The following is a 27,091-nucleotide window of genomic DNA, read 5'->3' as shown; positions in this document are numbered from 1 at the left end:
ACAACATCATCTTTGGTCTTGATTGCATATGACCGAACCTTCCTTCAAGCATCATCTATGAAGGTACCAAAATAAAAGGCACCACTAAGTATTTTGACCTTTAAAGGTCCAAATACGTCCGAATGAACAAGATCAATAATACCAGAATTACGCTTGGGTAAAGCTTTATGAAAATAAACTCTAGTTTGTTTACCAACTAAACAATAAGTACACTTACCCAATTGCGTACCTTTCACCTTTGGCAAGACTTTCCTTTGGGTGAGGATTTGAATTCCCTTCTCACTAAGATGACCAAGTCTTTTATGCCACAGCTCGGAGGTTGAATCATTGTCAGCAACATTCAACTCACCTTTCAACACCTTCATTTGTGTCTTATACAATGTGCCACATTTTTTGCCTCTTACAATAACCATGGGGCCCTTGGTTAGCTTCCATTTTCCATCATCTAAGTTATTATTGTACATTTCATCATCTAACACTCCAGGTGACATTAGATTCAAACAAAGATCTGGTACATGTCGCACATTTCTGAGAACCAACGCGCATCCAACACTGGTCTCGATCTTCACATCACCCATTCCTACAATCTTCGAAACACCACTGTTTCCCATTCTGACTGTACCAAAATCACCAGCCTTGTAGGAGATAAACACATCTTCTCGAGGAGTAGCATGATAGGATGCACCTGAATCTACTATCCATTCTGAACCAGAAACTGCAAAACTCACACACACATCATTACAATCAGAGAATGAAATAATATCACTACTTGTTACCACAATTGTAACATCATTGACTTGTCTGTCATTTACATTCACTTCCCTTGGTTCTCGCATCGTCTTCCTGCATTCATTTGAATAATGATCATTCTTACAACAATCCACGTCTTTACTAGACTTTGATTTACTTCTCGACTTACCACGGTCAAGAGCTTTGCCACAAGCAGATTTCTGATCATATAACTCATTTATCTTCAACCACAAAGAATATGCTAGTTTCTCACTCCACATGACGAAAAATATAATCATCAACCCATTGTAAAATCAAACTAACAACTTTACGATTAGCAACACTCCACACTTTATCTTCTATCATCTTAGGATTTACTCCCTTGCCCTCTATTGGACCATAGAGATCTTCACAATATAACCAATCCTCAATCTTCATCTTCCATATCACATAGTTCTCACAGGTCAAAACGACCATTTTATTACTAGTGCTAGCTTCCTTCATTGCACAATATTAGCTCAACCCAAAAGCTCTGATACCACTTGTTGGGGAAGACTTGCAAAATCCGAGCCGCTATGTGCAATACGAAAACCACCCAAGCAATGAAACACAATGCAGAAATAATACAACTATGACGATATAAGAAGAAATCACACAACACCGGGAATTACATGGAAAAACCCCTTCAATGTGAAGGGTAAAAAACCACGGGAAAATCTTCCACTATAATCAAACAATGGGTTACACACAATTCTCCCAATTTGGGGATGCACTCTTCTTCAAGGTGCGTATAGCACTTGGATAACAATTTGCCTAAATTGTACTCATCCCAAAGGATGGATCAACAATTCATTCACCTAAGAATAGAAATACTAGATGAGATTCACAAAGATAAGAACAATAGCAAGTGATTGAGATACTTACTTCTAGGATTTGATCAAACCCTAGGTTTTTCCCCCTTTTGAAGATATGTGAAATTTATGGAACAATCTTCACCACACTAACCAATAGATCCTTAGCTAAGAACCCTTTCTTCTTCTTCAAAGATTAACTCAAATCATCACCAAAGATCAACTCTAATGGTGGCTTCTCTTTCTCTCCCACTTACTCTCTCTACCTCCCTTTTCTTTCTCTTTTTCACGACAAGAGAAGATGACCCGTGAGACAAAAATGTCTCCTGATGCCTTTTGTTATAACCTAACAAAGGCACTGCTAAGTAGCTCCCCCCATTGGCTAAGGGGCATCCATAATGTTGGGCCATAAGACGTGAAACCCAACAGAAAGAAAATTCTCAATCTCTAGGTGGTTTCAAAAACTAAAAAGGAATACTGGAAAACATTTCAATGATGGCCATGGAGACTATGAAAGGCTTCAATAATGGCTCAAATAGTGATGCAGTACTAAAGAATGACTAGCAACTAACTGCAGGAGATTCTTTATATATCTCATTCTTATTGCACATGTACCACTAGTAGAAAAGTGACATTAAGTAACAGTTCAAACTTTTATAAAGTAACAGTTCGTAAAATGCCTGTTACTAAATGTTAGATAGTTAAATAACAGTAACACTTTTCGCAAGAACTGTTACATAATGTCATCCAGGTTGCATACTGTAACTGTTATTATAGTAAGTGTTACTATATACCCATGTTACTGTAACATATATCGTATGTCGACATTACCATTACAATTCTTTAAACCAACTGTTACTATATACCTATGTTACCGTAACATATTTAATATGTCACCGTAGTTGGCATTATCGTAACGTTTTTTAAACTAAATGTTACTATATATCTATGTTACTGCAACATGTTTAATATGTTACCATAGTTGACATTATCGTGACATTTCTGTAAATTATTTATTTGTATAACTAGTTTTGGGTATCCGGTTCAAAAAAATAACTAGTTATGGACTGACATTAATTTAACATATTTTGATTTAGTTCTAAGCACGAGAGCTAGCCATGGCTCGTACTGATGGTTACCTAAGGTTTGAGAAAAAATAGAATATAATACAAAATAATAACACAAGTTGTAAAAATATGTAGGAATATTAAAAATATAAATTGTGTTGTAGTTGCGCGGTGTGACGACGAAGTTGGTGGAGGTATAGTTTACTGTCTAATGAGAGTAAATATTTTATTTGGATAACATTAAACAAAAGGAAAACATGGAAGAGTGGTTCAAGCGTTATAATTAATGCAATAGGTCTCAAGGTCGAATCTTGTGAAGTGTACTTTTATAGAATTTATATTTCATATCCAAGAAGACCAACTCATGGTAGTGGACGCGGCGGACATGGTGGTGACGGTTGTGGAGATGCTAGTGTTGATGGTTGTAGCAGTGATGGTGGTGGAGGTAGTGGTGGCGCTAGTGGTGGAGGTGATGGTAATCAGTAAAAACTGTCAGTTTTTATGACAGTTTCAATAAAAACTGTTACGCTTACTCAAACAATAGCAACAGTTTGTTCCCAAACATGTTACAATAAACTGCTAACGGTAACGGTTTTATGTAAAATAGTTACAGTAGAAATTATTCAGTAACATATACTTTATAAAGTGTTACCGAAAACTACCAACAGTAATACTTTTAGAATTTATGAGTAATTTTTCAATAGCCTTTCCGTAACAGGTTTTATAAACTTTCCGTAACATGGGCTTTAGTAACACCGCAAAAAAAACTAAAACGGTTACGGAAATAATACAGTAACGGTTTTTAACTTTTACGGATCATCATTTTTCTACTAGTGTACATGGACATCTATATGAGTTGCCAGTAGCCACAACAAATACCAAATTAACCCTAGGGAAGTCTAAAATGTAGATTATTTTTGTTATTTTTTTATTGATTAAAAATGTAGATTCTTCCGGTCAGTTTTTAAGAATGTAAGAGAAATATTGGTTATCAGCAAGTCCGTGTGGATGGAGTACTACAGGCTAGCACAATTGGGATCTTTATGGATATCCTGTGCTAGAAGGTGCAGTTGCATGCATATCTTAAAAACATTAATATATTTAGAGGCAACACGATTTAAAGGAATTAAAAGTACTATAAGTAAAATTATGAGATGAATTATTTCTATACTTGATGATGTCAACGATAAATCAGAGGGAAAAAATTCAAAACAAATGCAGATTCCTTGGAAAGACAAATTATCAAACAATTATTTATTATGAAGGTGTCTTGAGCCAGTCAAGCTCCTGAGATGTAGACTTCAGCATATTCGGTTCAATCCAAGTGCAATTTCTAAGCCATCCTTCGGTGTCGTATAAATACTTCGCAGAATAATTGCTATTATGAGAGTGATATGTACCTGTTTCATGTGAATAGAATATGATCCCTCCGTCGTTCAGATATAATCTAGGGAAGTAAATATTTTTCTTCATGTAACTATTTGGAGCAACTGCCGATACACATGAGTTGTGGATAATGAATAACATATGCTCTCCCAAACTATTAACTTCTATCCATTCCATCTCAGAGAAATTCAGTTTAAAAATCCTAACCGACCTTTTGCCGTAATAACTTAATCTAACCTTCACTAATAGAACATCTCCAGTACACCCTAGTAAGTAACCTTAGGAACAATCATCAAATTGTTCATCGGGTTCCCCAAGAACTTTCCAACTGTTATCCTTAGTAGAAAAAACTCCCACAGTTCTATGATAATTTACGCAATAGAAAGCCCCTCGATGAAAAACTCTGGTATTAAAGAATGTCATGTATCTATCCCTATTAGTATTCGGATTATTAAAGATACAAGAACTCCAATGTGCTTCTCCCCTTATAATTAAATCAATATAGATCTTGTCGGTCCTATGATCCATAGCGAACTGTTGAAGAATAAACCAAGATACTGATAAGAAGACAAGAGGGATCAACAAGTGTTGTTGATATAGTTGTTATGAATCAACTGTAAGAGTTGAAAAGTTACAAGTGGATCAACAAGTGTTGTTGATCCAATAAGGAAAAAGGGTACGGATCAACTGTTGTAGTTGATCCAAAGTGAATGAATCAACATGTATTGTTGACCCAATGGTACGGTGTCCGTGAAGTAAACTTCAGTTGCAAGTTTTACTGGTATTTGAGTCGGTTTACGTAATAATTGTCTAGAAGTTTCTTTGTTAGAGTTTGGTTATTTTTGGAAGTCTTTATTTCTTGATTGTCAAGTTTGTTATTCATATAAATAGGTTGTTGAGCCATGAATCGAATATAATAGAAGAGAGAGTTTTATTTCAGTTAACTCTGTGAGTTTTTTCATTAAGTCTTTGATATCAGATTTTCTACATATGGTATCAGAGCACTGGTATCAGGTTCTAGGACTGTGGGTTTGAGAAGTTAAGTTGCTTTTTGATGACAAGGTTAAGTTCAATCAAGGTGCCGGTATTTGAAGGTAAAAACTTTGAACACTGGAGGTTGCATATGGAGAATATATTCATATTTCAAGAGGTTTGGGATATTTTGAAGGATGGTTATGTAGAACCAGCAGAAAAAGTTGTACTTGAAGGAGCTGCGCAAACTCTATTAACTGAAAACAGAAAGAAGAATTCTAAAGCTACATATATTCTTCATCAAGGTATTCATGAATCTCTCATGGACAAAGTTATATATATTAATCAAGCTAAAATAGCATGGGATGGTTTGATAAGCTATTACACAAGATCTGACAAGGTCAAGAAGGTTAGATTACAAACCCTAAAATAGCATGGGATGGTTGGAAACTACTGGAGCAATATCAGATTTTTTTCTCAATGACATTGAATCTTGTCAATGAGATGAAAGACAATGGTGATACTGTAGAAGATTCAGCAATTGTTGAAAAGATATTAAGAAGCTTATCTGAGAAGTATGAAGCAAAAGTAACTGCTATTGAAGATTGTAACACTGCTGCAACTATAAATCTTAATGAACAAAGATTGTTGGAGAAAACAATTGCTGCAAAACAAGTTGAAGAAGCACTTCAAAGTCAAGTAAGCTGGAGAAGCAATCAAGGAAAACCTAATGCTGGAGGTTTTCAAGGAAGATATAGTAATGGAGGGAGATCTAACACAAAGGGTTATCAAGGAAGAAAACCAGTTGATAGATCAAAGGTTCAAGTTATAATTGTGGAATTTTTGGACATTTTTCTGTTGAATGTAAAAAACCAAGAAATACGACAGATAACAACTACAAGGAAAATTTAAAAGATAATATTGCAGAAAGCCAAGAAGAAAAAGAAGAAGAAGAAAAGAAAGAAAATATGTTGTTGGCTTGTCATACACCTGAAGAACAACCTCAACATAAGTGGTATTTAGATACTGGTTGCAGTAACCACACGTGTGGAAGAAAAGACTTATTTGAGAGTCTAGATGAATCTGTAAGATCCACAGTGAAGTTTGGTAATAATTCTACCATTCTAGTTATGGGGAAAGGGAGAATTGAGATTGTTCTCAAGAATGGAGTGAAGACTTACATCATGGATGTATTCTATGTACCAGGATTACATCAAAACTTGTTGAGCATGGGACAATTGTCTGAAAGAGGATATGTATGAATATCTTTAATGGTGTTTGTTTTATCAGAGATAGAAGAACAAGATTGATAGCAAGAGTGAAGATGACTAGAAAAAGATTATTTCCCTTGAATGTTCAACATCAAAAGGAAAGCTGTTACAGTAGCAGTGTTCCTAATGATACTTGGTTATGACACAAGAGAATGCGACATGTGAACTTTAACAGTTTACAAACTTTAGCAAAGAAAGAGATGGTGTCAGTCTTACCTTTTATTGAGGTACCAGAATCAAGGTGTGAAAACTGCATCTTTGGCAAGCAGCACAGAGATCCATTTCCAGTTAACAAAGATAGAAGAGCTGAGCAACAGTTGGAGATTATTCATAGTGACTTGTGTAGTCCTATTGAAGTTACACCACATGGAGGTAACAATTACTTTATAATTTTCATTGATGATTTTAGTAGAAAAGCATGGGTGTATTTACTTAAACAAAAGAGTGATGCTTTTAATGATTTTAGAAGTTTCAAAGCTTATGCTGAGAAACAGATTGGTAAGAGCATCAAGATATTAAGAACTGATAGAGGGACAGAATATACTGTTGTTGACAGTTTCATGGAAGAACATGGTATTCTACATCAGCAAACAACAAGATATACACCTCAACAGAATGGTGTAGCTGAAAGAAAGAACAGAACCATAACGGAGATGGCAAGAACTATAAGAAAAACAAAAGATTTACCAAAGAATTTCTGGGGTTATGCAGTTGGTACAACAGTGTATCTACTTAACAGATGTCCTACAAATAGTTTGAATAACAAGACACCAGAAGAAGCATGGAGAGGAGTAAGACCAAGTGTAAGACATCTGAGAATTTTTGGATGCATTGCATATGCACATGTGCCAAAAGAATTGAGAAAGAAGCTGGATGATAAGAGTGAAAAATGTATTCTTGTTGGTTACAGTTCGGTGACTAAAGGATACAACCCATATAACCCAGAAACTAGAAAGATAGTTATAAGTAGAGATGTGATATTTGATGAAGATTCACAATGGAACTGGAATAATGGATCAACAATCAATGTTGATCCTCATAATATTGGATCAACAAGGGATGTTGATCCACGTAATATTGGATCAACAAGGAATGTTGATCCACCTATTGCTGTCAGAACAGTTCCAATTGTAGTTGAGGAATAAGTGCAAGCTCAAGACAATGTTGAAAAACAACATGAAGAAGCAAGAACAGAAGCAATACCTCAACAAGAAAGTACAAGACCAAGAAGAAAATATATTATACCTGCTAGGTTGAATGATTATGTTTTATCAAAAGATAATGAAGAAACTGATGATGATGTGGTGAATTTTGTATTATATGGAGATTGTGATCCTGTAACTTATGATGAAGCATCTAAAGAACAAGGTTGGATTCAAGCTATGAATGAAGAACTAAAGTCAATTGAGAAGAATGACACATGGGAATTAACTAAATTACCACCAGGAAAGAAGCCTATTGGTGTTAAGTGGGTTTACAAAATAAAGTGCAAGTCAAATGGTGAAATAGATAGATTGAAAACAAGGTTAGATGCTAAGGGATATAGACAGAGACAAGGAGTAGATTACTCAGAAGTATTTGCACCAGTTGTAAGACTTGATACAGTAAAAATGATCATTTCTATAGCTGCACAAAAACATTGGATGATATTTCAGATGGATGTGAAGTCAGCATTCTTGAATGGAGTATTAGAAGAAGAAATTTTATGTAGAGCAACCAGCTGGCTACATTATGGAGGGGAAGGAGAATGAAGTATACAAGCTAAATAAAGCCTTGTATGGTTTGAAACAAGCACCAAGAGCTTGGTATACAAGAATAGACTCTTACTTCATCAAGAAAGGGTTTACTAGATGTCCACATGAGCATACTTTATATTTGAAAGCTGATACTCTTGGCAATCATATAATAGTATGTTTGTACGTGGATGATCTTATATTTTTACTGGAAATAGTTATGAAATGATCAAGGAATTCAGGGAGGATATGGTGAAGGAGTTTGAGATGACAGATCTTGGTTTGATATCATATTTTCTTGGTATTGAAGTACAACAATCTGAGAAAGGAATTTTTATCAATCAACAAAGGTATGCAGAAGGAATTTTGAAGCGTACCAAGATGGATAATTATCATCCAATCTTAACACTAGTAGAAGAGAAATTGAAATTGACAAGAGAAGGATCAGGAGAGCTTGTGAATTCATCAGATTTAAAGGTCTTGTTGGATGTTTGAGATATTTGACTGCTACAAGACCAGATATCATGTATGCAGTTGGATTGGTTAGTAGGTTTATGGAAGAACCTAGATAATCACATTTACATGCTGCAAAACGCATTCTGAGATATGTTAGAGGAACAACTAGCTTGGGGATTCTCTATAATGTTTCATAAGATCCAAAATTGGTTGTATTTACTGATAGTGATTGGGATGGTGATACAGAAGGAAGAAAGAGCACATCAGGTTATGGATTTCAATTGGGAACTGGTTTTTTCTCTTGGTCATCAAAGAAGCAACAAGTTGTTGCATTATCTACAACATAAAATGAGTATATAGATGCTAGCAATTGTGCTACACAAGCTGTGTGGTTGAGAATGATGTTGAAGTCATTGTTTCAAGAACAGAAGACACCAACAACAATAGTTTGTGATAACAAGTCTACAATTTCATTAACAAGTCTATAATTTCATTTGGTATCAGAGCTTTGGTTTGATTTTTGGGGGAAGGTTTGGTAAAGATACTAATATAATCATCAAGTATTTTGGGTTATGTTTATTTTTCTTGGTAGTTTTCTTAAATTGGGTATTTCAATCTTATGGTGTTTTATTATGATATCAAAAAGAAGAATGAAAATGGACGGGTAAGTAAAAGTAAGTAATGTTCAAGTGATGGGATTATTAAATAAAATGAGATATGAGATGTTTTATGAAATGTGTCAACTAGTAGAAGAGAAAATTAAGAAGTTGGAAAGTCTTTATGTGGACTCATTTGAACTCTCTAATGATTATAAAGATGAAATGGAGTTAGAGAATTCAATTTCCATTGGTGGGTATGAGAAGATTGTGTGAAGAATGAGAGGTTCTCTTCTTTAAAACCTAATTGTTATCTCTAGGGGGGATTATATCATCTAATTCTAGAGTATCAACTAGATGCCTCTCATAATCTTATAGTTTCCAATTTAATTGGGTAGAAATTGTAAGTTATTTGAGAAGAATCTTCATTATTAGGTTCTTCCTTTATTCAAAGAGTAGAAGAAACTAAATTGGTTGATTATTTATCCTTTTTCAAGTTATCAATTTCAATTTATTTTCATTGTAAGCATCGACTTCTCATCATTTGGTATCAAGAGCTTTGGTTTGATTCTCAAGGGGAAAAGGTGTAATTGGTGAAGATACTTGTTCTTGAGGTGAACATTACTAATCTCTTTATCAAGTATTTTAGGTTGATTTTTATGTTCTTTGATAGTATTTTCAAATTGGGTTTTTCAATCTTATATTGATTTCACAATGGTTTACAAAAGAGAAGTTAATCTGGGTATGATTCATTCAAAGGATGTGTTAATGAATATTGTACATGAAGTGTTTGATGATATGTATCTAAGAATTGGAGAAATTTGTGAAGAATATTATTGGAAACTTGCAAGTCTCCATAACCAAGAAAGGATTCTACCTAATGATTGTGATTATTTAAGTGAACTAGATGTATCAATTTTGGTTGGTGGATATGAGGATAAAAAAATTTCCCACAAGATGTTTGATGAAATGACTCCTCCAAAATTTGATAGTTATTTGAGTCATGGGGAAAGTGAAATAGTGGGTGATCTTCCAATCTATTAAGATGGCATGAATGTGGATCAAATATTTGATTATTTTACTATCATGGACCAATTTCTATCACGTAAGAATCAAGAGAAAGAAGAATACAATCCTTTGTGTTCAATTTTTGATGAAGTATTTAATGGTAGTGAAGTAAAAGATTTTGGTGTACCCAAGGTATGATATTGAATTGGAAATGCTATGTTAGATGCATCTCGAGAACAATTTCAATTATGTGAACCGACAATTACCGGAAGAAAGCATTCACTCAAGCTACAACAAAATGGAAAGTCAATATATATTAATCCAATTTGGGCTTTCGTTAAAGACAAGTTCCATGGATTTCGTTACCGTGCAAGGTTGAGAGAAATGCTTGGTGTTTCTTTACTACTTGGAGATGCTTTTAACCATGACCTCAAAATGCTACGTTTGGTGAGTAACTATAATGGAAGGTGTAAAGGTAGAATTTTCTTCAAGCAAGGAAGAAATTCAAGCACTAATGGAGAATATGCTTTGAAGGATGAATTTTTTCAAACAAGGGGAGGATGATGTATTTACAAACGAAGAAATACTTGATATGTCATTACTACTTGGGCATGCTCTTTACTATGACCATAAAGTGCTACATTTGGTGAGTAAATACAATGGAAGGTATAGAGGTAGAATTGTCTTCAAACAAGGAAGAAGTTCAAGCACTAATGGAGAATATGCTTTGGAGAATTCGTGGACGAATTTGTGCAAACAAGGGGAGGATGATGTATTTAAAAATGAAGAAATACTTGGTGTGTCTTTACTACTTGGGGATGCTCTCAACGATGATCAAAAAATGCTACATTTGGTGAGTAACTACAATGGAAGGTGGAGAGGTAGAATTGTCTTCAAACAAGGAAGAAGTTCAAGCACAAATGAAGAATACACTTTGAAGAATTCGAGGACGAATTTGTTTAAAGAAGGGGAGGATGATGTATTGTGGATGTCCCATATCGATATTGAAGCACCATTTATAGTTTATCCTAGAATTACTTTGAATATGCCAAGTATGCCCTTGGTGCTAGTATAAATTAGAAGAGATAAGGCTAAATGAGGAAGTTTTTGAGTTTTAGAACATTTGTGCGAAGAATGAGAGGTTCTTTTCTTTCAAACCTAATTGTTATCTCTAGGGGTAATTAGATCATCTAATTCTAGAGTATCAACTAGATGCCTCTCATAATCTTATAGTTTCCAATTTAATTGGGTAGAAATTGTAAGTTATTTGAGAAGAATCTCCATTATTAGGTTCTTCCTTTATTCAAAGGGTAGAAGAAACTAAATTGGTTGGTTGTTTATCCTTTTCAATTTATCAATTTCAATTTATTTCAATTATAAGCTTCCACTTCTCATCACTTCTTCAAGAAGTTTTCTAAAGTTTGAGGTTAACACATAAGGAGAGTTTCAAATAGGCGGAAAAATAAAGATGCACGACAACTCTGTCTTGCTATTAGGTTTCCTAGGTTCCGTAAAAAACCCAATTAAACCCTTCTAAGAATTATTTTGCTAATTACTCCGTATAAAACAAAGAGGCGTTTTGAGATCTTTTGACTAAAATATCCACACTAACAAAAGAACACAAAAAATAAATTGAGATGAAATGTGTAAAATTTCTTCTTTAAAAGCCAAGGGATAAAATCCTAGATTTACCTTTACCTGTTACTCTATTAGGTCGTACATTTTAGTCTATTTTCCTCTGAATCCATCACCCTCCCTAGTCTCAACCTCGGAATCTACCTAGATTACAAGTCTATGAATCGATCTAAGCCAAGGTACTTGTGTTATTTCCTATAGGATCAGGATATTATCTATTCTATTTTTATCTCTTGTATTTAGGATTATTATTTAACAAGTTCAGTAAACCCGCGCAATTATGGTTCCCTTTTATTGATCTCTCCAGCTTACACTTATAAGTAGCATTTTGATTCTTGGACATTCATATTGATAGAGGGAAAATTGTTATCCAACACCGCGTAACAGTACAAAGAAAATATTATGCTGATGACGCAGACATAACAAAGGCGGTAAATTAATGTGCAAAAATATCACTATCTACAAAAATAAAAACAAAGAGAAAGTAACAAATTTATAATTTAGAAAATGTTATAAAAGCAAGAAAGTGACATAAACCACTTAACTGAATTGTTGTAGCACTTTGTTTTCCCTCTGTAAGAAATCTGAAAACTCTAACTGGTTTTTGCCATAATAGATGTGAATGGATAATAGCATGAAAATGTTTTCATATATTCATATATATGTATCCAAACACCCTGTTAGCATATGTCCCCTTTATTAGTGTTCTATAAAGACGTCGTTCATGCCAGCTAAATGATACACGATAACCATGGGTTAATGGGTACTTACAATGAGTTGTATCAGTTTGCATCATATATGTGCGAATGTAAATCATCTCCCTTCAGTCCGAGAAAATACTTTTTCTTCCTTGTTATTACTTCTTACGACTCCTGCATATCAAAATGGAGAGAAACCCAAAAATATTAAATTTTCCCATTTTAAGTAATAATTCAATTTTTTTTTTCTTTTGCTCTTTCCGCATCATCGATTATAAAACTGAAACCCCCAATTCAGTTTCTTTTGGTACCATTTCTAAGAAGAAAGGGAAGTTTAACAAAACTATTGATGTGTCAGTAATTCATACCAGCGATTCTAGCGTGACATGCTAAAATTTCTTCCGTTTAATTCAGAAGCAAGTAGGCATGATGCCCACTCTTCAGTTCCTCACATTTCATCCTTCGGTAAGTTTAATTTGTCAAGGCGTAGTCAGTTGCATTTATTGATTTGTCTAAATCATCTCTCCCACGTACTCTAAATGCTGGAAATCAATGAAGATATTTTCCATCTCTCATTTAGGCAGGGGGTTTATGCTTCTGGTGATTCACATATATTTTTTCTTTTGGCTATTCGTTGGTATCTTTCTCTTGTTTGTAGATGGCATTATACATTTTGTCATGAAGATTCATCGCCGGTCACCTATACTTTTTCTTTGGCTATCTATTGATTTGTTTCTTCTTCCAATTGTAGTCATATGTCGGACACACATTTGTGTTTGTAGTGTTTTGTACCAATCCATTAGCATGTACAATTGGACCTGCATGGATAATCTTAATATGATTAGCTTTTCTGAATTTATAAATTAATCGGCACTGTAATTCTTCATTGAAAGTAGTCGGTGTTTACACATCATACTGCCTCTGCAAATAGAAATAAAGAAAAGAAATACCTTATCGGTCCGCGAGTTATAACCCCAAAAGTGTCACTATCCATATACAAAAACTCCAACAAAACAAATTGTTCATAAAAACCCCATTTAATATAAACTGTCTATATTACCCTTCTAGTTTAAATCACCCAAAAAAAAACAAAAATCAACCACACTTTAATTCTTATTATATTGTCACCCCCAACAAGAAATAAACAACCACCAATAAGCACCGCAGCCACCGATAACCACCGCCACCACTTCCGACCACCGCCGCCACCGCCACCACCTCCGACCACCGCCAACGCAACCTTCCGCCACCGCCACCATCGACTACCGCCACCGACCACCGCCGCCACCTCCGACCACCTCCTCCGCCACTGACCACCACCGCCGCCGCCACCACCGACCATCACCGCTCCGCCGCCGCCGTCCGCCGCCGCCGTCCCACCACCACCGCCGCCACCGACCACCACCGCCCGCCGCCGCCACCACTGACCACCACCGCCTCCACTGACCACCACCGCCACCACCGACCACCACCGCCGCCACTACCGACCACCACCGCCGCCACCAACCACCGCCGCCGCCACCGACCACCACCGCTCCGCCGCCGCCGCCCGCCGCCGCCACCGGTACTGCGCAATTGCACCACCACTGCCAGCCACCCTACCATCCATCACCACCATTGTCGATCACCACCGCCACCACCTCCGACCACCACCACCACCGATACTATGTGATTGCACCACCAATACCAGCCACCCTACCATCCAGCACCACCACTATCGACCACCGCCGACCAAAACCAGCACCACGACCGCCCACCACCACCACCTCCCAAAAATACGATGAAACCAATTTTGGTTTCATCATAAATACGATGAAACCGATTTTGGTTTCATCTTGGTTTCGTGAGAAATCACCTGCAAGAAATTTTTTAAGAGGTATTATACATCTTCATGGATAGAAATACATTGTTGAAATACGATGACCGATTTTGGTTTCATCATAAATAAGATGAAACCATAATTGGTTTCTGCGCTTCAACAACAATACCACCAGTTATGTCTCAAGACCCATTACTCAGCTTCACCTGGTATATCTTTCCATCTAGGTTTACAGGCAATTCCTCATTGTATTGCAGCACTTCGTTGCACCTGCACCTGCAACTACAAATTCACTTCAAATCCCATACCCACTGCATCACTGCCTTCCATTTCAGTTCAATCTCATACCTGAACACCACAAATGCTCCATCTCAGGCTCAGTTTGATCTTCAACTGGACCTGCAATATCCATATTAATTCAACCAGAGCAACACCAGTTCCTCCATGGATTCTGATTATCACCAACTGCAGTTCATAATCACCACCAACATAGGCATCTCAGTTCTTCTCTACACTCTCAACCTGCAACTGTACTTAAAAACCATTCTCAAGCATCAGCTCAAACCATTCTTCATAGAGAACCAACTCAAAGCCAACACCAGTACCACCTTCTCTATAATATTAACTTGAGCTGCAACCGGAGCTTACTAGCAGCATCAAATGAAACTCATCACAAGACCCTGTCAGTGAAATAACCATATCAAACCCATCACTGCAATAACCATATCAACAATACCAGCAGCTACACTTGCACACTGCCAATCTGAAAGCAGCAGCAGCAACATCTCCTAGCTGACTCTACTCAGCTCCTCAATCCAATTCACCACCTGCAATTGCTTCCCATTTCAATTATAGCCATCATTTTTCTCTATTAAACCTTCTTTTGGACCCTCTCCTTCACCTAATTTCAGAATCGGATTCCACTGTTTCCAGAACAGTTTCATGTTTCCCTTCTTCCTGTAGTAAAGAAGTTTTATCAACTTTATTCATCCCAAGAGCAGTCCTTAATGTCTCCATCTTTCTCTCCTTTCTAGCATCAATTTGATGGGTCTGACTGAGTACCTGACACCCTGAATCGAACACAAGCAGTTCCAACATATCAGTAATAAGATATAAGAATATTGGCCAACAAGAATAGAATAGTTACTTTTCTCTTTCCATATGCTCAAATCATCTCAAGTAGGTACTCGGAAATTAAAAAGAGCATGTTTTAGGGAGATGCCTCCTTCAGTTACGCTGCACACAAGTGTCGATGCAGGAGTCAAAAGAGGGCCACACTGTGGTACTTATACAAGTTTTCAAGTTCAACAGGGGCACCTAGTCTAACCACTCTAACCATAGATGATAACTATCAGATTGAACTGCAAAATATGACTTTGAAATGTATGCATGGTAGCTCAACATTAACAAACCACATAATGTCAACTGCTAAGTTAACCGTGGAAACGCAACTTAAGTTTTCAATAATTTCACAACCAAACAACTTGTACACTTTCCTTAACCAGTTCTTTAACTAGCATGGACTTCAATTAAAAAGTTAGCCCATAAAATGGACCTCACTAAGAGACAGTAATGCACACTTCATTGATCTCAACATTTTAGACTAAAGTACTTATACAAACTTCAGTTCAAAATTCATTTACTATTAGAAAAATCAATCCACCAACAAGCAACATAAGACTAACTGTGATATTCATATCCCATTTCCACCAATACAGAGCAAATAAGGGACGAAATCTTGCACCCGACAAGTTAATCTCACTACTATTTGGTATAACATTTTCAAGAATAAATCTAATTCATCATCAAACATGTAAATGGAATTAAATTTACCAAGTCAATAAATCCTTACAGTAACAATCAAAAGTAGAAGGAAATAAGATTTTTACCAAGTCAATAAATCCTTACAGTAACAATCAAAATCAAATTCTCAAGAATAAAAACCAACGAAATGTCAAACAAAACGAAATCTGGTATCCAATTCAATTGAATTTTTTTTGAAATGATAAGATCTTTTAATACTTCAAAACTTCAAATTATCATTCTAAATCCACCGTTTTTCCCAACACGAGCATATCGTCATCGGTAGTTCATTTCCACCAGGGAATCAATTCCTAGACCTTGTTAGAAACGTCACCACTCCATCATCCCTTCCTTGAAAAATCGATCTCAATCATCAATTCGTCACCAACCCATCTTTGTTCTTCAACTGAAGTTAAAATCGCAACGCTAATTTCAACAATTAAGGGTTAAGGGAACGAAGGTGGTGATGGAATTGAAGGAGGCGGACGAAGGCGGTGGTGGTGGTGAGATACGAAGGTGCTAGTGTGGTCGGGGAAGCATAAAGTTTCTGCTGGTGAAATCTGGTATCGCTGCTGGTGGTGATGGTGGTGGGGAGAAGGAGAGAAAGAAAGAAGAAAAAAGAAAGGAGAGAAGACGAAGACGAAGAAGGGTACGTTTGGGTTTTTTCAAATTAAAAAAAAATTAAATTTGGTAATTATTATTTGAGCTGGGTTTTTTGTGTCACTATTTAATGAAACTGATTTAATTTGTTAAAATTAATATGGGTGGTTTTTTTGTTCCTTTAAGTTGGTCACCTAGGGGTTTTGTCACTAGTTTTGATACCTTATTAGCAATTCATCATTGGATAATCAAAACAAAAAAAACATTAAGCAAAACCTGGAAATGAATGTTAGAAGTGATGATCAACTGCTACCCCTAACAGTTTTTTCTTCATAGTTCATAATATTAAATATTTCACCCATAAAGAAAATAACAGGTTTCATGGCTCTGTGTTTCTTTAAGCGTTTTTCGTTCATATTTATTTGCTTTTACGTACGACACCTGCAACGGAAAGGGAACAAAGGGAACTCGTTCTTCCAATGCATCGGAAAAACGGCTTCGAAACACAACTATCAAGAGTTTGGAGAACTTCTGGTTTCCGCAATTCATCAAACTGTTGCGGCTCTTATTTTTTCTTAAACAACCTTCAAGTCTCTCTTGAATTTTTAGTTTGAAAAGACTGAAACAACGAATCCAAATTGATCAAATTGGTTGGCTAAAGAATTTATAATAGGATCCCATATATCCGTTCATTTGAAGTTGCAACGTTTCGAACGATAAGAGCATTCACTTTCCTTGCCAATAGTGTACCGAACTGAACTGTTGTGCCTTTTCAAATACCAACTCTCTTCAAACGTACCCGACTGAACTTTTGTGTCTTTTCAAATACCAACTCTCGCCAAACTTAATAAGGAGGGGCTGTTTGCAAAGAGTCGTATCTGACGTGGCATCTTAATTTTTCAGTAGCGATGAAGAGGAATATGGAGCCTCCACGTTAGCAAAAACATCCTCCTTTATGTAAAGAAGAATTGATTGATTGATGTGTAAATAGGGTTTTGATTAGAGTGCAGTAAAGGCTGTTATACGATATAAATAAACACTCTTTTGTTTTTATATTGGAAATCACTCAAGTAAAGAAAAATGTCAAAAATTGCGAGAGATTCTCTTGTAAACATCATGCCAATTAGGCCTCCTAAAATGAAACTTGATAGAGGTTCCACTAACAATGTCAACACCATTTTTTGCCTGATCGAGGCATTGTATGGCTGCAATTAGGGAAGCCCTAGCATCTTCTTTTCCATATCCTGTGAAATGATTGTGAAGCTCGAGGACTCCTTTGATATCCATCTTTTCCACCTCAATCATCTCCTCTTTGAACCATTCGAAGGAACCTGGCACTCTCGTTACCCAGTAAAAATAAGCGCGCTTCATCTTTAAATCACTCCTCATGTTATTCCTAGGATGGATGCTACCCTTATTATGACTACTATTTGTAGCAGTAGCTGTAGTTGATATCCCACACTCAGGATCATCTGCTTCATTGTATTTCATGTTGTTCACAATATCTTTTATAATGCTGATCATTGGCGTGGCCCCAATTCCTAATCCAACCAACAATACCACCTCGTAATCCTTGTAGTCTTGAGCGGGTGCACCATATGGACCATCTATCATCACCTTCGCAAACCTATTTCATACACCTTTAGTTGCAAATAGTTGAACAATTAACATACTCTAATATGAGTAAGAGGTTATTTATAGTTTATACATTAATCATGGAATTTCAGGTCGGCCCTGTGCCCTGACTACCAAACTGAGTACTACATCCGCAAGCCATGGGAAGGTTACACCATTGGCAATTCTAGCTATTCCATTCATTTTTCTATCTTGATAATTTCGGATGCCCATGCTTAACACTTCTATGGTAGCAAATGTGGCTAGAGAATACCCGCTACTTAACTGGTATATTTTTGTGCAACTATTGCAGGAAGAAAAAACAAGTTGTGATGTTTAGAAATTGTCAGATGCTTACAGTGTGTTGCATTCCCCTGCGGCTATTATGGGTCTTCTTTTTTCTCCATTTGAGGCCTGAATTGCATGTTTATGTATCATCATACAAAAAATTAATTAGCTTACGGCAACAGCAACGACATAATTTCAAGATTTGTGGACGTAGACTACTGACCTTAGAGAGAACGACTTTTAGCCCGTCTTGTCCAATCTCCAAGAGCTCGAATATGGACACTTAGGTGATCGTCTGCTGGAGCGGAAGTCAAGGAGAATGGATGCCTGTGTTCAAAGAGAAAAAAATCTTTTTCATTTTGGAGATGTACAACAAAAGTGAAAAGTTAATTTATAGGGAAAATTGATAAAATGCTCCAATACAGGGTGCAATGTTGAAAATCTGCATCAACATTTAAAATTTTAGAGAAATACCCCATTCCATCGAAAAGCCAGTTAAGTTATATGTATGAGCCTAGTTAGCAATTCGGGGTACGGGAAATGTTCGGAACGGAATACGTACGAGTATTATACGGATTTATAAAATTCATATTCTGTCAAAAATCCGGTCAACGGTTCGTGATTCAGCAGTAATACAGAATGACATACATAAGTGTATAATTTTAGACATGAATTCGGCGTACAAAATTCGGCATATATTAACCTGTTAAAAAGTCATTTTTAATATAATCCCTCCTTAGATACAGTAATTTAATAATGACATGAACTATATATATGATAGATGAATTACAATCAGCAAATAATATGTGTGTTGGTGGTATTGGAATCAGATTCATGTATGTAAAATTTTAAAAGTCAAAAATATAATAAAGAATGATAATTTAGTGATGATGTGGCAAAATATTATACGCGCTGTATGATTCGGTAATTCGTAAATACACGTATAATTCGTTTTGAGCTGAAAATTCGCGAATCTAAGTCGGGGTTCCAGTTATACGGCTGATACGTATGGATTCGCGAATTATACGAGTATAATTCGCGAACTTACTAACTAGGTGTATGAGCGCAAGCACCCGAAAAGGAAAAGACTCACCCCTCAGAATTCTGGTTTAAGGGTTCAAATTTTTGATTCAGGGTTTAGGATCCATGGTTTAAAGTTCAGGTGGTGTCGCGACGGTTTTGGTGGTGGTTCTAGTGGTGATGGTAAGCTTACACATGTGTTTTAATTCGGTTGGATGGAAATGTTAATGGAATGAGGCATTTTTCCAACTATTTTTAACGTTGGGGCAAATTTCCAACATTGCACACCGTATTGAGACATTTTTTTGATTTTCCCTAATTTAGGGATAAGGCGAAATGTGTTTGACAGGCTTAAAATGATAGCCTGATTGCAGTGCCTTGTGGAACAGTACGAGTCAAACAAGAGTCGTTTATTAAATTAGACAGTACGTACTGAACAAAACTATAATTGGATCTATATTTACCATTCAAATGGAGAAATATCAGGACATTTGAGAAACACATATTGCCCACTCCTGTATTTGAAGCCTTTTGGTTTCGGCATATGCAGTGCCATTGCCCCAGTATACTGATCAAACTTTAATTCCATGTCAAAAGTGAAATAACAATCAGAATTATGTAAATGTATTAGATGGAAAATCCGTGTCCAATCTATACTATAGGTAGAATACACGAACATTTCCAAGTGCATACCTGATCTATACTAACTGACTTGACGCGTGATCTAAATGATCTAATCAATCTCTCGCAAGTGTAAAGCGCAATTGGGATTGCCAAATACATCCATGTCTGTGTTCCGTTTCATCAGAAGCAATATTAGTTGGTGACTCATTAATGCTTAATTACACGAAGCTGGTATAAGGTTTATGGGTGTGATTTTAAGGAAATAAACTAACCGTTTTCGTGTACCATTCTTTGGAGAGATAAGTTTTGCTTCCATGGACTAAGAGAAGAGTGTAAACTATGATGAACAAGTGATGCGTATACCAGAACATATTAAATCCTGATAGCCTTTCCCAAGTCCAGGATTTTCCATCCTTTCCTTTCTTAGGCCATTGTATAGCTAATATAAATGTTATTGCCATCGAAACCACCATTCCGATTCCTGTTAGTTCTTCCACCCCCTTTAGAAACCACCAGTAATTTCCAGGCTGATTTTTTCCAAAGAATGGCTGCATTAGCTCATACTCGCCTTTTGTCGCGTGGAGGAGACGAGGGAAATTACACGTTAAATGGGCCAGAGCATGTACAACGACCCCAATCCCGATTCCAATTGAAATTACCTGATTAGTAAATAAACATGTTAATTATGTTCTAGTACATCTAGAAGACCTATTTTAACAACCATGGAAAATTCAAGAATTTTAAGAGAAGAATCCTTACCTGATGGAAACTAATATTACTATCAAATGGGACGATGACACCTAGCTTTGTCTTATTTCTTAGCCAAGTGATGGTGTTGCGGAAGACCGGTAGTAAGATCAGGGCCATGTTGAATTTAAGAGTTTCCGATGCACCCTTGGCTGAGCAAACACAGTAACCCATGATGCCGAAGACAGATTTGTTACGATACTGAACGAACTTGTAGGTAAAAAGACCCAACATAATTCCAATCCAAAGAGCCAATACCAAAATCCTTTGCCATTTATTCAAGAAGTTGTATGTAATCCTTTGAAACCATTTGCAGATAGGGTTAGTATCTTTGGTTTGCTTAAGTTCCTCGCTTTGGCTTCGCATCTGACGCTCCTGTATACTAAATATCTCCTCCCACTCTTCAATCTGTTAATTATTGATAGTAACACATCCCCAAAATTTTAGCTTCAAATCCGTTATGGTTTAGTTTTTAATCGCAAAAATGACATTCAACGTGTGAGATAGTGTGATAATAATAGTGTGAGGGGATCCTTCCTCTAATTTAATACGGATATCTAATTATTAAATTTTATGTTCTAAAGATCAATATCACTCGCCTCAATGTAACCCAATCCATTTGGGTCAAGCTTGTTCGTGATCATGATAGCATATTGCGAGGCAAGATTTGTGACGCTGGGAAGATTGTTTGCAGATGCGCTATATTCGATAACCTGAATCACAACGATTATTTTTTCTATTACATGAAAAATATGACAAGCAATTTAGGAAACATCAATTCCAGAGATAGCTCCCATAAGTCGGAAACATCCATGGAGGTAGTTGGTGTACCTCTCTTAGTTCTTCCTCGTTTATTTTCCCATCAGCGTTTTTGTCAACCCTGCATTTCAGTGGTGTCATAAAAATACGGGAAGTAAAATTAGGAGCCGTGAAAAGGAAAAAAAAGAAAAGAAAACAGAACTAGTGTTAGAATTAGGAGTACATGTCAAAGAAAGTCCGAAGCCTAGAATGGAAGTTTGTATCAGAAATCTGCTTCCAAAATTCTTTGAGATACTTTCTGTTTATGAAACCAGTGGTAATCTTTCTCCTGCGTGCCAGAGCATCGAAAAGCTGAAGAGCAAATTCTTCTGATCCTCTTTGTGTCATCCCAATACATAATTTGATATGAGAGCAACATAAAATAATTCAAACAGAAAATAACTAGCATCCCCTAGGAGTTAAGAGAGCGCAACCAGATTGTACGTCCGTGGTACTTAACTATACATTCAGGAAACAGACTACGCTGTAGTTTGTCATCTGTGGAAGATGTTAACTTTTTGAATGTCTCCCTGACCGAGGTCCATTCGGCGTGACTACCTGTGTTGCTGATGAACATGAGTCCTTTCAAGGCGTCATTAGCAGACGATTTCTTCTCTAAATGACCAGTTTGTCTGTGAAAAAACTTACTAATAGTTCGTATATCACTAATGGAAGCTAGTTGGCTTCTGATGTTCTTTCTCTCCGCCTCCTGTTTTGTTCTCATATTGTGCATTAGAATCGTAAACCAACTACCTAATTATGGATGTACTATAAAGAGGGCTTTCTTATGAGATATAACAAGACGAGGTGTGATTATATACTCTTATGAACAACCTCATTCAAAGTAAGAGAATAATGATCTAATGTTTTTTTATATTAATTAGTCATCTTCCTCCTCATTCAAGTAAGGGAACAATAGTTAGGTAACTTACGTTGGACATCTCAACAGTTTCTTGATGCGTATTTAACACAGGTTACTGTATTAATACAGTAGACTATATTAAAGCGCGCGACAGCTGTACCGTGGGAGAACAAGGTTTTAGTCGATGGAACAAAGGATCGGGGCAATTTAAAGACTGTGGCCGGGATCTTCATCAGTTTACTATATTAACACAGTATACTATATTAAAGCGACATCTGTATCATAGGAGAACAAGGTTTGAGTCAAAGCAACCAAGGGTCGGGGCAACTTACAGACTATGGCTGGGATCTTCATCAGTTAGTGGAGCCAAATGATTAGAACAAAGGGCAGTCACCAAGCCAGTAACGCGCTGGCTATCATTGATCCGAATATTTAGCAATTTGTAACTTGACTTTGTGTATACTTAATTAAACATACGTATATGAACTCTAATCTCAACTGGTTGTGTGGAAAGTAACAGGTATCACTATCAGCTGTTCGTCAGGTGGGTGATGTTCTCGTGTGTACATGAAGAGTTGCGAATATTAGTTAAAGTAAACTAATTCCAAATGCACATAAAATATGACTATTTTCTTGATTAACACTCATTCGTAGCCATCAAACAATGATTAATTAAGTAATAGTCAATAACGCCAAGAACCAAAATAGAAAGTAAATGATGTCTAATATAAACAAATCCAAGACAGAGATTCCATCAAGTGGCACGCATTTACTCGCCGATTCATACTGTGGTTGAATTTCTGTGATATTCTAACTACTAAAGCTGTTTCTGAACTACAAATTGAACTAGTTATTTCAATTTGTAGTCTGGATTAGTTATGTAATTGATATGTGTACCATTACAACGCGGGTTAAATATCTTGTTCCTGGTTATACGTTACTAGTAAAATTAAATCAAAAGATGATATTAAAATGTCATCTGATCACTGGTTAGAGAGTATGCATAAAATCGAACTCTCAGGGAAGACTTTCCTTTGAAGGTGTGTGCGTATTTCAAATTTGTGTTGCTGACAACAGAACAAGTTGATCAAGGTCTAATTTAATACTCAATAATTCAGAAATAAGCGAAGACATTAGGTAGTCTTTACTCTCTAGTAGTTGTTAACGTGTCGTCTTCCACCTGTTTATATTTCTCTCCACCAAAGAGGCAGAATTTCTCCATTATATTTTATCTATTTATTATTTTTCTGAAAGGGAAGATTTTGGTCACACATACAAAATTTACAGAGGTAAATAATAAGTACACAAATAAATAAAAAGAAAGGAAAATACTAAAAGAAGCTACACTAACCTTTGTGACGACCATACAATTCAGTTGGTGGTTTTATTTATTTGACGGACATTAATGGATGGAGTACAAGGTTAGCATCAACAATTCTGACTGGGATATGAAAATCAGTAATTATAATATATGTGCAAGAAGGTGTAGTTGCATTTCATAGAAAAGTTAATTTATTTAGTAGAACCACGATTTAAAGAAATTAAGGGTACTTAAAGAAAATTGATCCGCACCAAATTATGAGATGCATTATATATCTCTGCGAGATGATGCCAACAAACAAAAAACGCAGATTTCTTGGAGAGCTAAATTATTAAACTTTCGGTTTTTTATGAAGGAGTCTTCAGCCAGTCAAGCTCCTGTGATGTAGACTTCAACTTATTAGGTTGAATCAACGTGCAGTTTCTAAACCATCCTTGTGTGTCATCTAGCAAACCCGTAGCAGAAAGCTGGCTTCCAACAGAGTGATAACTAGCTGTTTCAAGTGAATAGAATATGATCCCTCCGCCGTTCACATGTAATCTAGGGAAATAGATTTTGTTCTTCATATTACTCTTCGAAGCAACTGCCGATGCACATGAGGTGTCGCCAATGAATAACATATGCTCTCTCAAACTTCGACCCATTCCATCTCAGAGAAATTGAGTTTAGAAATCTTAACCGGCGTCCCGCAATGTTCTAATTGCACTAATAAAAGAGCTCCAAAACACTCTACTAAGTGACCTTGATAAAATTCTTCATCCGGTTCCTTAACAACTTTCCAGTTATTATCCTTCGTTGAAAACCGTCCCACAGTTCCGTGATCATCTAGGCAAAAGAAATCCCCATCGTGGAAAACTGCAGTGCTAAGGAATGGCATCGACCTCTCAATATTAGTATTATGAAAGTTAAAAAAACTCCAATGTATCCAATGTGCTTCTCCCTTTCTAATGCAATTGATATAGATTCCATCGTTCCTACGAGCCATAGCAAAAACTATGCAATCTGAAGAAGTAGGCAAAGAAGAAAAAGAAACAACTGAATAATTACCAACATCCATGTTTGGAATATTCACCGTCTCTCGTGTGAAGGGATTGTAGAAAAATAAATTTTCCTTTCGCGTCATTAATAGCCAACCGCCCTTCTGAAAACAAATTGTACAGCCTGTTAGATCATACAGATTTATGGCATAGTTTTCATCATTATACATCGGGTTTACAACATTGTAGATTGTGTACTTGAGGTCTCTAGAGAACACCAGCCATGGAGATAAATATGATGTCGCTTGTACTTTAGGCATTATTGCTCTATTTGCTTTACACACTAAACGAAAATTCTTAGAATCTGATCCATGAAGATGATTTGATATCACCAATACAATGTCTTCATCGAGATTATCCCAGTAGCTTGCAGCTTCCACTTCTCCTACATTGCAATTTTCACCTTGGTTCTCATCGTGGACAACCATTCTAGAACATGTTTTGATTTCTAGTTCCGTTAAAAAGCTATTTTCTTCATCTTTGCCTAACATACTTTCCACTCTTCCCTGCACATTAACTGGCATTATAACCCATTTTCCGAGAAATAATCTAATTCTTTTGACTAGGGACATGGCAGAGTCACTGCATTGCCGGTACTTTCAATTTGAAACTTATGCAGCCTTTCCCTGTACCCGAGTATGTAATACAAACATCCACTTGTGAAGCCCAACTCAGCTGCTAAGCAACAACCTGTTGTGTAACCTCTGCCGAGAAATAGAACATATTTTCCGAAACTATTCACCTGCTCCCATTCCATTGACAAGAAATTCAACCTCACCACTTGTATTGAAACCACACGACTGCTATCCTTTGTTATGGTAACCCTGAAAAGTTCGTCATGCGAATCCACATAATGTACTTTGACATTATTTTTATATCCCGACGGAAACAAGACATCCTTTATTACAGTGAATGGCTTAATAGAGAGGGTCAAATCAGTACCTTTCGTAATTTGTTTGATCTCTAGATGATGATCTAACTGGTTGTCCAGGTTATCAACATCCGTACACATTAAATATAACTCACCTTTAAAACAAAGGATAGTGATATGAAACCTACAATATCGGGAGACAACTTGTGTATTCTCCATTGTGTTTCTCCAGGGCGGCAAAATAAAAATCTGTAATCATCGTCATCATGCTCAGAATAAAAATTCTGGTACCAAAATATAACCGTTGAATTAGTATCAGCGGTTGACCTGTCGGTTGACTTGTAAGGAGGTGAGGATAAAAGACAATCGTAAATATATCCCTCATATCCACCATTATAATTAAAAAACTCTTTTAGGGACTGATTAACCAACCTTGGTGAGAAGGTTTTTGATAAAAGGTTGTACCCCTTAATTCAGGTATGTATTTTCCACAATCTTCTTCGTTGTTTTTTTGGAAAATATTATAGAGACTGGATAGTACTTATTACTACTAAAGGTTTAATAGATTTTATGATCATTTGTGTGAAATCATTTATGTCCGAAGGACCCTAGGATCTCGTCAACATACACTGGATAGTACTTATTACTACTAAAGGTTTAAATGCAGCTTGCTATTTTTGCATTAGAGTTAATGTTTTTCAAGTATATTCAAAAAATTAATGTCCAAGTTAAGGGACTTGGATTTTTGGCCATAACTACGAGATATTCTTGTAGAGTGAATTGATGTGAACCCAACAGTGTTGGAATGGCAAATCAGGTGATATATAATTAAAGATGGTGATAAGTATGATTTGTGTTCATCATTATAGCCGTGCTTGTGCAAGTCTCTTGCCCATATGTGGTTGGTGTACTTTTTAGGGTAAATGCTAACTGAAAAATTATTAGGGTTTAGGCTAAGTCTTATGGGCTAGATATCTGGTTGCTAGATTGTCCATCCACGTCAGACAGGGCAATCTCCTAAGTCCAATGAGAGTGTTAATCTAGCAGCGAGATTAGTAGTTCACGTCATCTGGGACCACTGAGCGCCGAACCATTCAGCGTTTAGTCACTTTCTGAGCGCCGAACCATTCAACGTTTTAATCTCAGCCGTTAGATTTTTGTGAGCGCCGAACCATTCAGTGTTTGGTCGCTTTTTGAGCGCCGAACAATTCAATATTTCAATCTCGCTGATAGTTGGAATGCGAGCAAATGTTAGGAGAGAGAAGTATCCAAAACTAGTGTTAAC

General features: G+C 36.4%; 3 protein-coding genes across 3 annotated transcripts; 1 reads left to right on the top strand and 2 right to left on the bottom strand.

Annotated features, from left to right (window-relative positions):
- The first annotated feature begins 5,485 nt into the window (after positions 1-5,485).
- Positions 5,486-6,267, top strand: LOC113352727. Its single transcript, XM_026596514.1, has 2 exons — positions 5,486-5,744; positions 5,894-6,267. Exons 1-2 carry the CDS (start codon positions 5,486-5,488, stop codon positions 6,265-6,267), a joined length of 633 nt encoding a protein of 210 aa, XP_026452299.1.
- Positions 6,268-15,066: 8,799 nt separating this feature from the next.
- LOC113352726 (respiratory burst oxidase homolog protein C-like) lies at positions 15,067-22,439 on the bottom strand. Its single transcript, XM_026596513.1, has 15 exons — positions 22,171-22,439; positions 21,900-22,052; positions 21,749-21,797; positions 21,517-21,630; positions 20,930-21,325; positions 20,443-20,829; positions 20,240-20,335; positions 20,011-20,123; positions 18,762-18,853; positions 18,597-18,652; positions 18,374-18,384; positions 17,714-18,251; positions 17,650-17,679; positions 15,284-15,291; positions 15,067-15,178 (listed from the first exon to the last, which is right to left on the bottom strand). Exons 1-15 carry the CDS (start codon positions 22,437-22,439, stop codon positions 15,067-15,069), a joined length of 2,424 nt encoding a protein of 807 aa, XP_026452298.1.
- Positions 22,440-24,526: 2,087 nt separating this feature from the next.
- On the bottom strand, positions 24,527-25,459 carry LOC113352725 (F-box protein At3g56470-like). Its single transcript, XM_026596512.1, has one exon. The coding sequence runs from the start codon at positions 25,457-25,459 to the stop codon at positions 24,527-24,529; it is 933 nt and encodes a 310-aa protein (XP_026452297.1).
- Positions 25,460-27,091: the final 1,632 nt, after the last annotated feature.

Source organism: Papaver somniferum, chromosome 2, assembly GCF_003573695.1.
Source record: "Papaver somniferum cultivar HN1 chromosome 2, ASM357369v1, whole genome shotgun sequence".
Classification (NCBI taxonomy): Eukaryota; Viridiplantae; Streptophyta; class Magnoliopsida; order Ranunculales; family Papaveraceae; genus Papaver; species Papaver somniferum.
The sequence above is the reverse complement of the archived record's forward strand: the minus strand, read 5'-3'. Positions and strand labels throughout refer to the sequence as shown.

Excerpts from the sequence above, each read along its gene's own strand:
- LOC113352727 (XM_026596514.1), top strand. The coding sequence starts at position 5,486 with ATGACATTGAATCTTGTCAATGAGATGAAAGACAATGGTGATACTGTA. Across the intron at positions 5,745-5,893 it reads AGGAAAACCTAATGCTGGAG|ATAACAACTACAAGGAAAAT; the intron begins GTTTTCAAGGAA and ends GAAATACGACAG.
- LOC113352725 (XM_026596512.1), bottom strand. The coding sequence starts at position 25,459 with ATGCCAGTTAATGTGCAGGGAAGAGTGGAAAGTATGTTAGGCAAAGAT.
- LOC113352726 (XM_026596513.1), bottom strand. The coding sequence starts at position 22,439 with ATGAGAACAAAACAGGAGGCGGAGAGAAAGAACATCAGAAGCCAACTA. Across the intron at positions 21,326-21,516 it reads ATGGATTGGGTTACATTGAG|ATTGAAGAGTGGGAGGAGAT; the intron begins GCGAGTGATATT and ends AATAATTAACAG. Across the intron at positions 18,653-18,761 it reads GACAAGACGGGCTAAAAGTC|GCCTCAAATGGAGAAAAAAG; the intron begins GTTCTCTCTAAG and ends CATGCAATTCAG.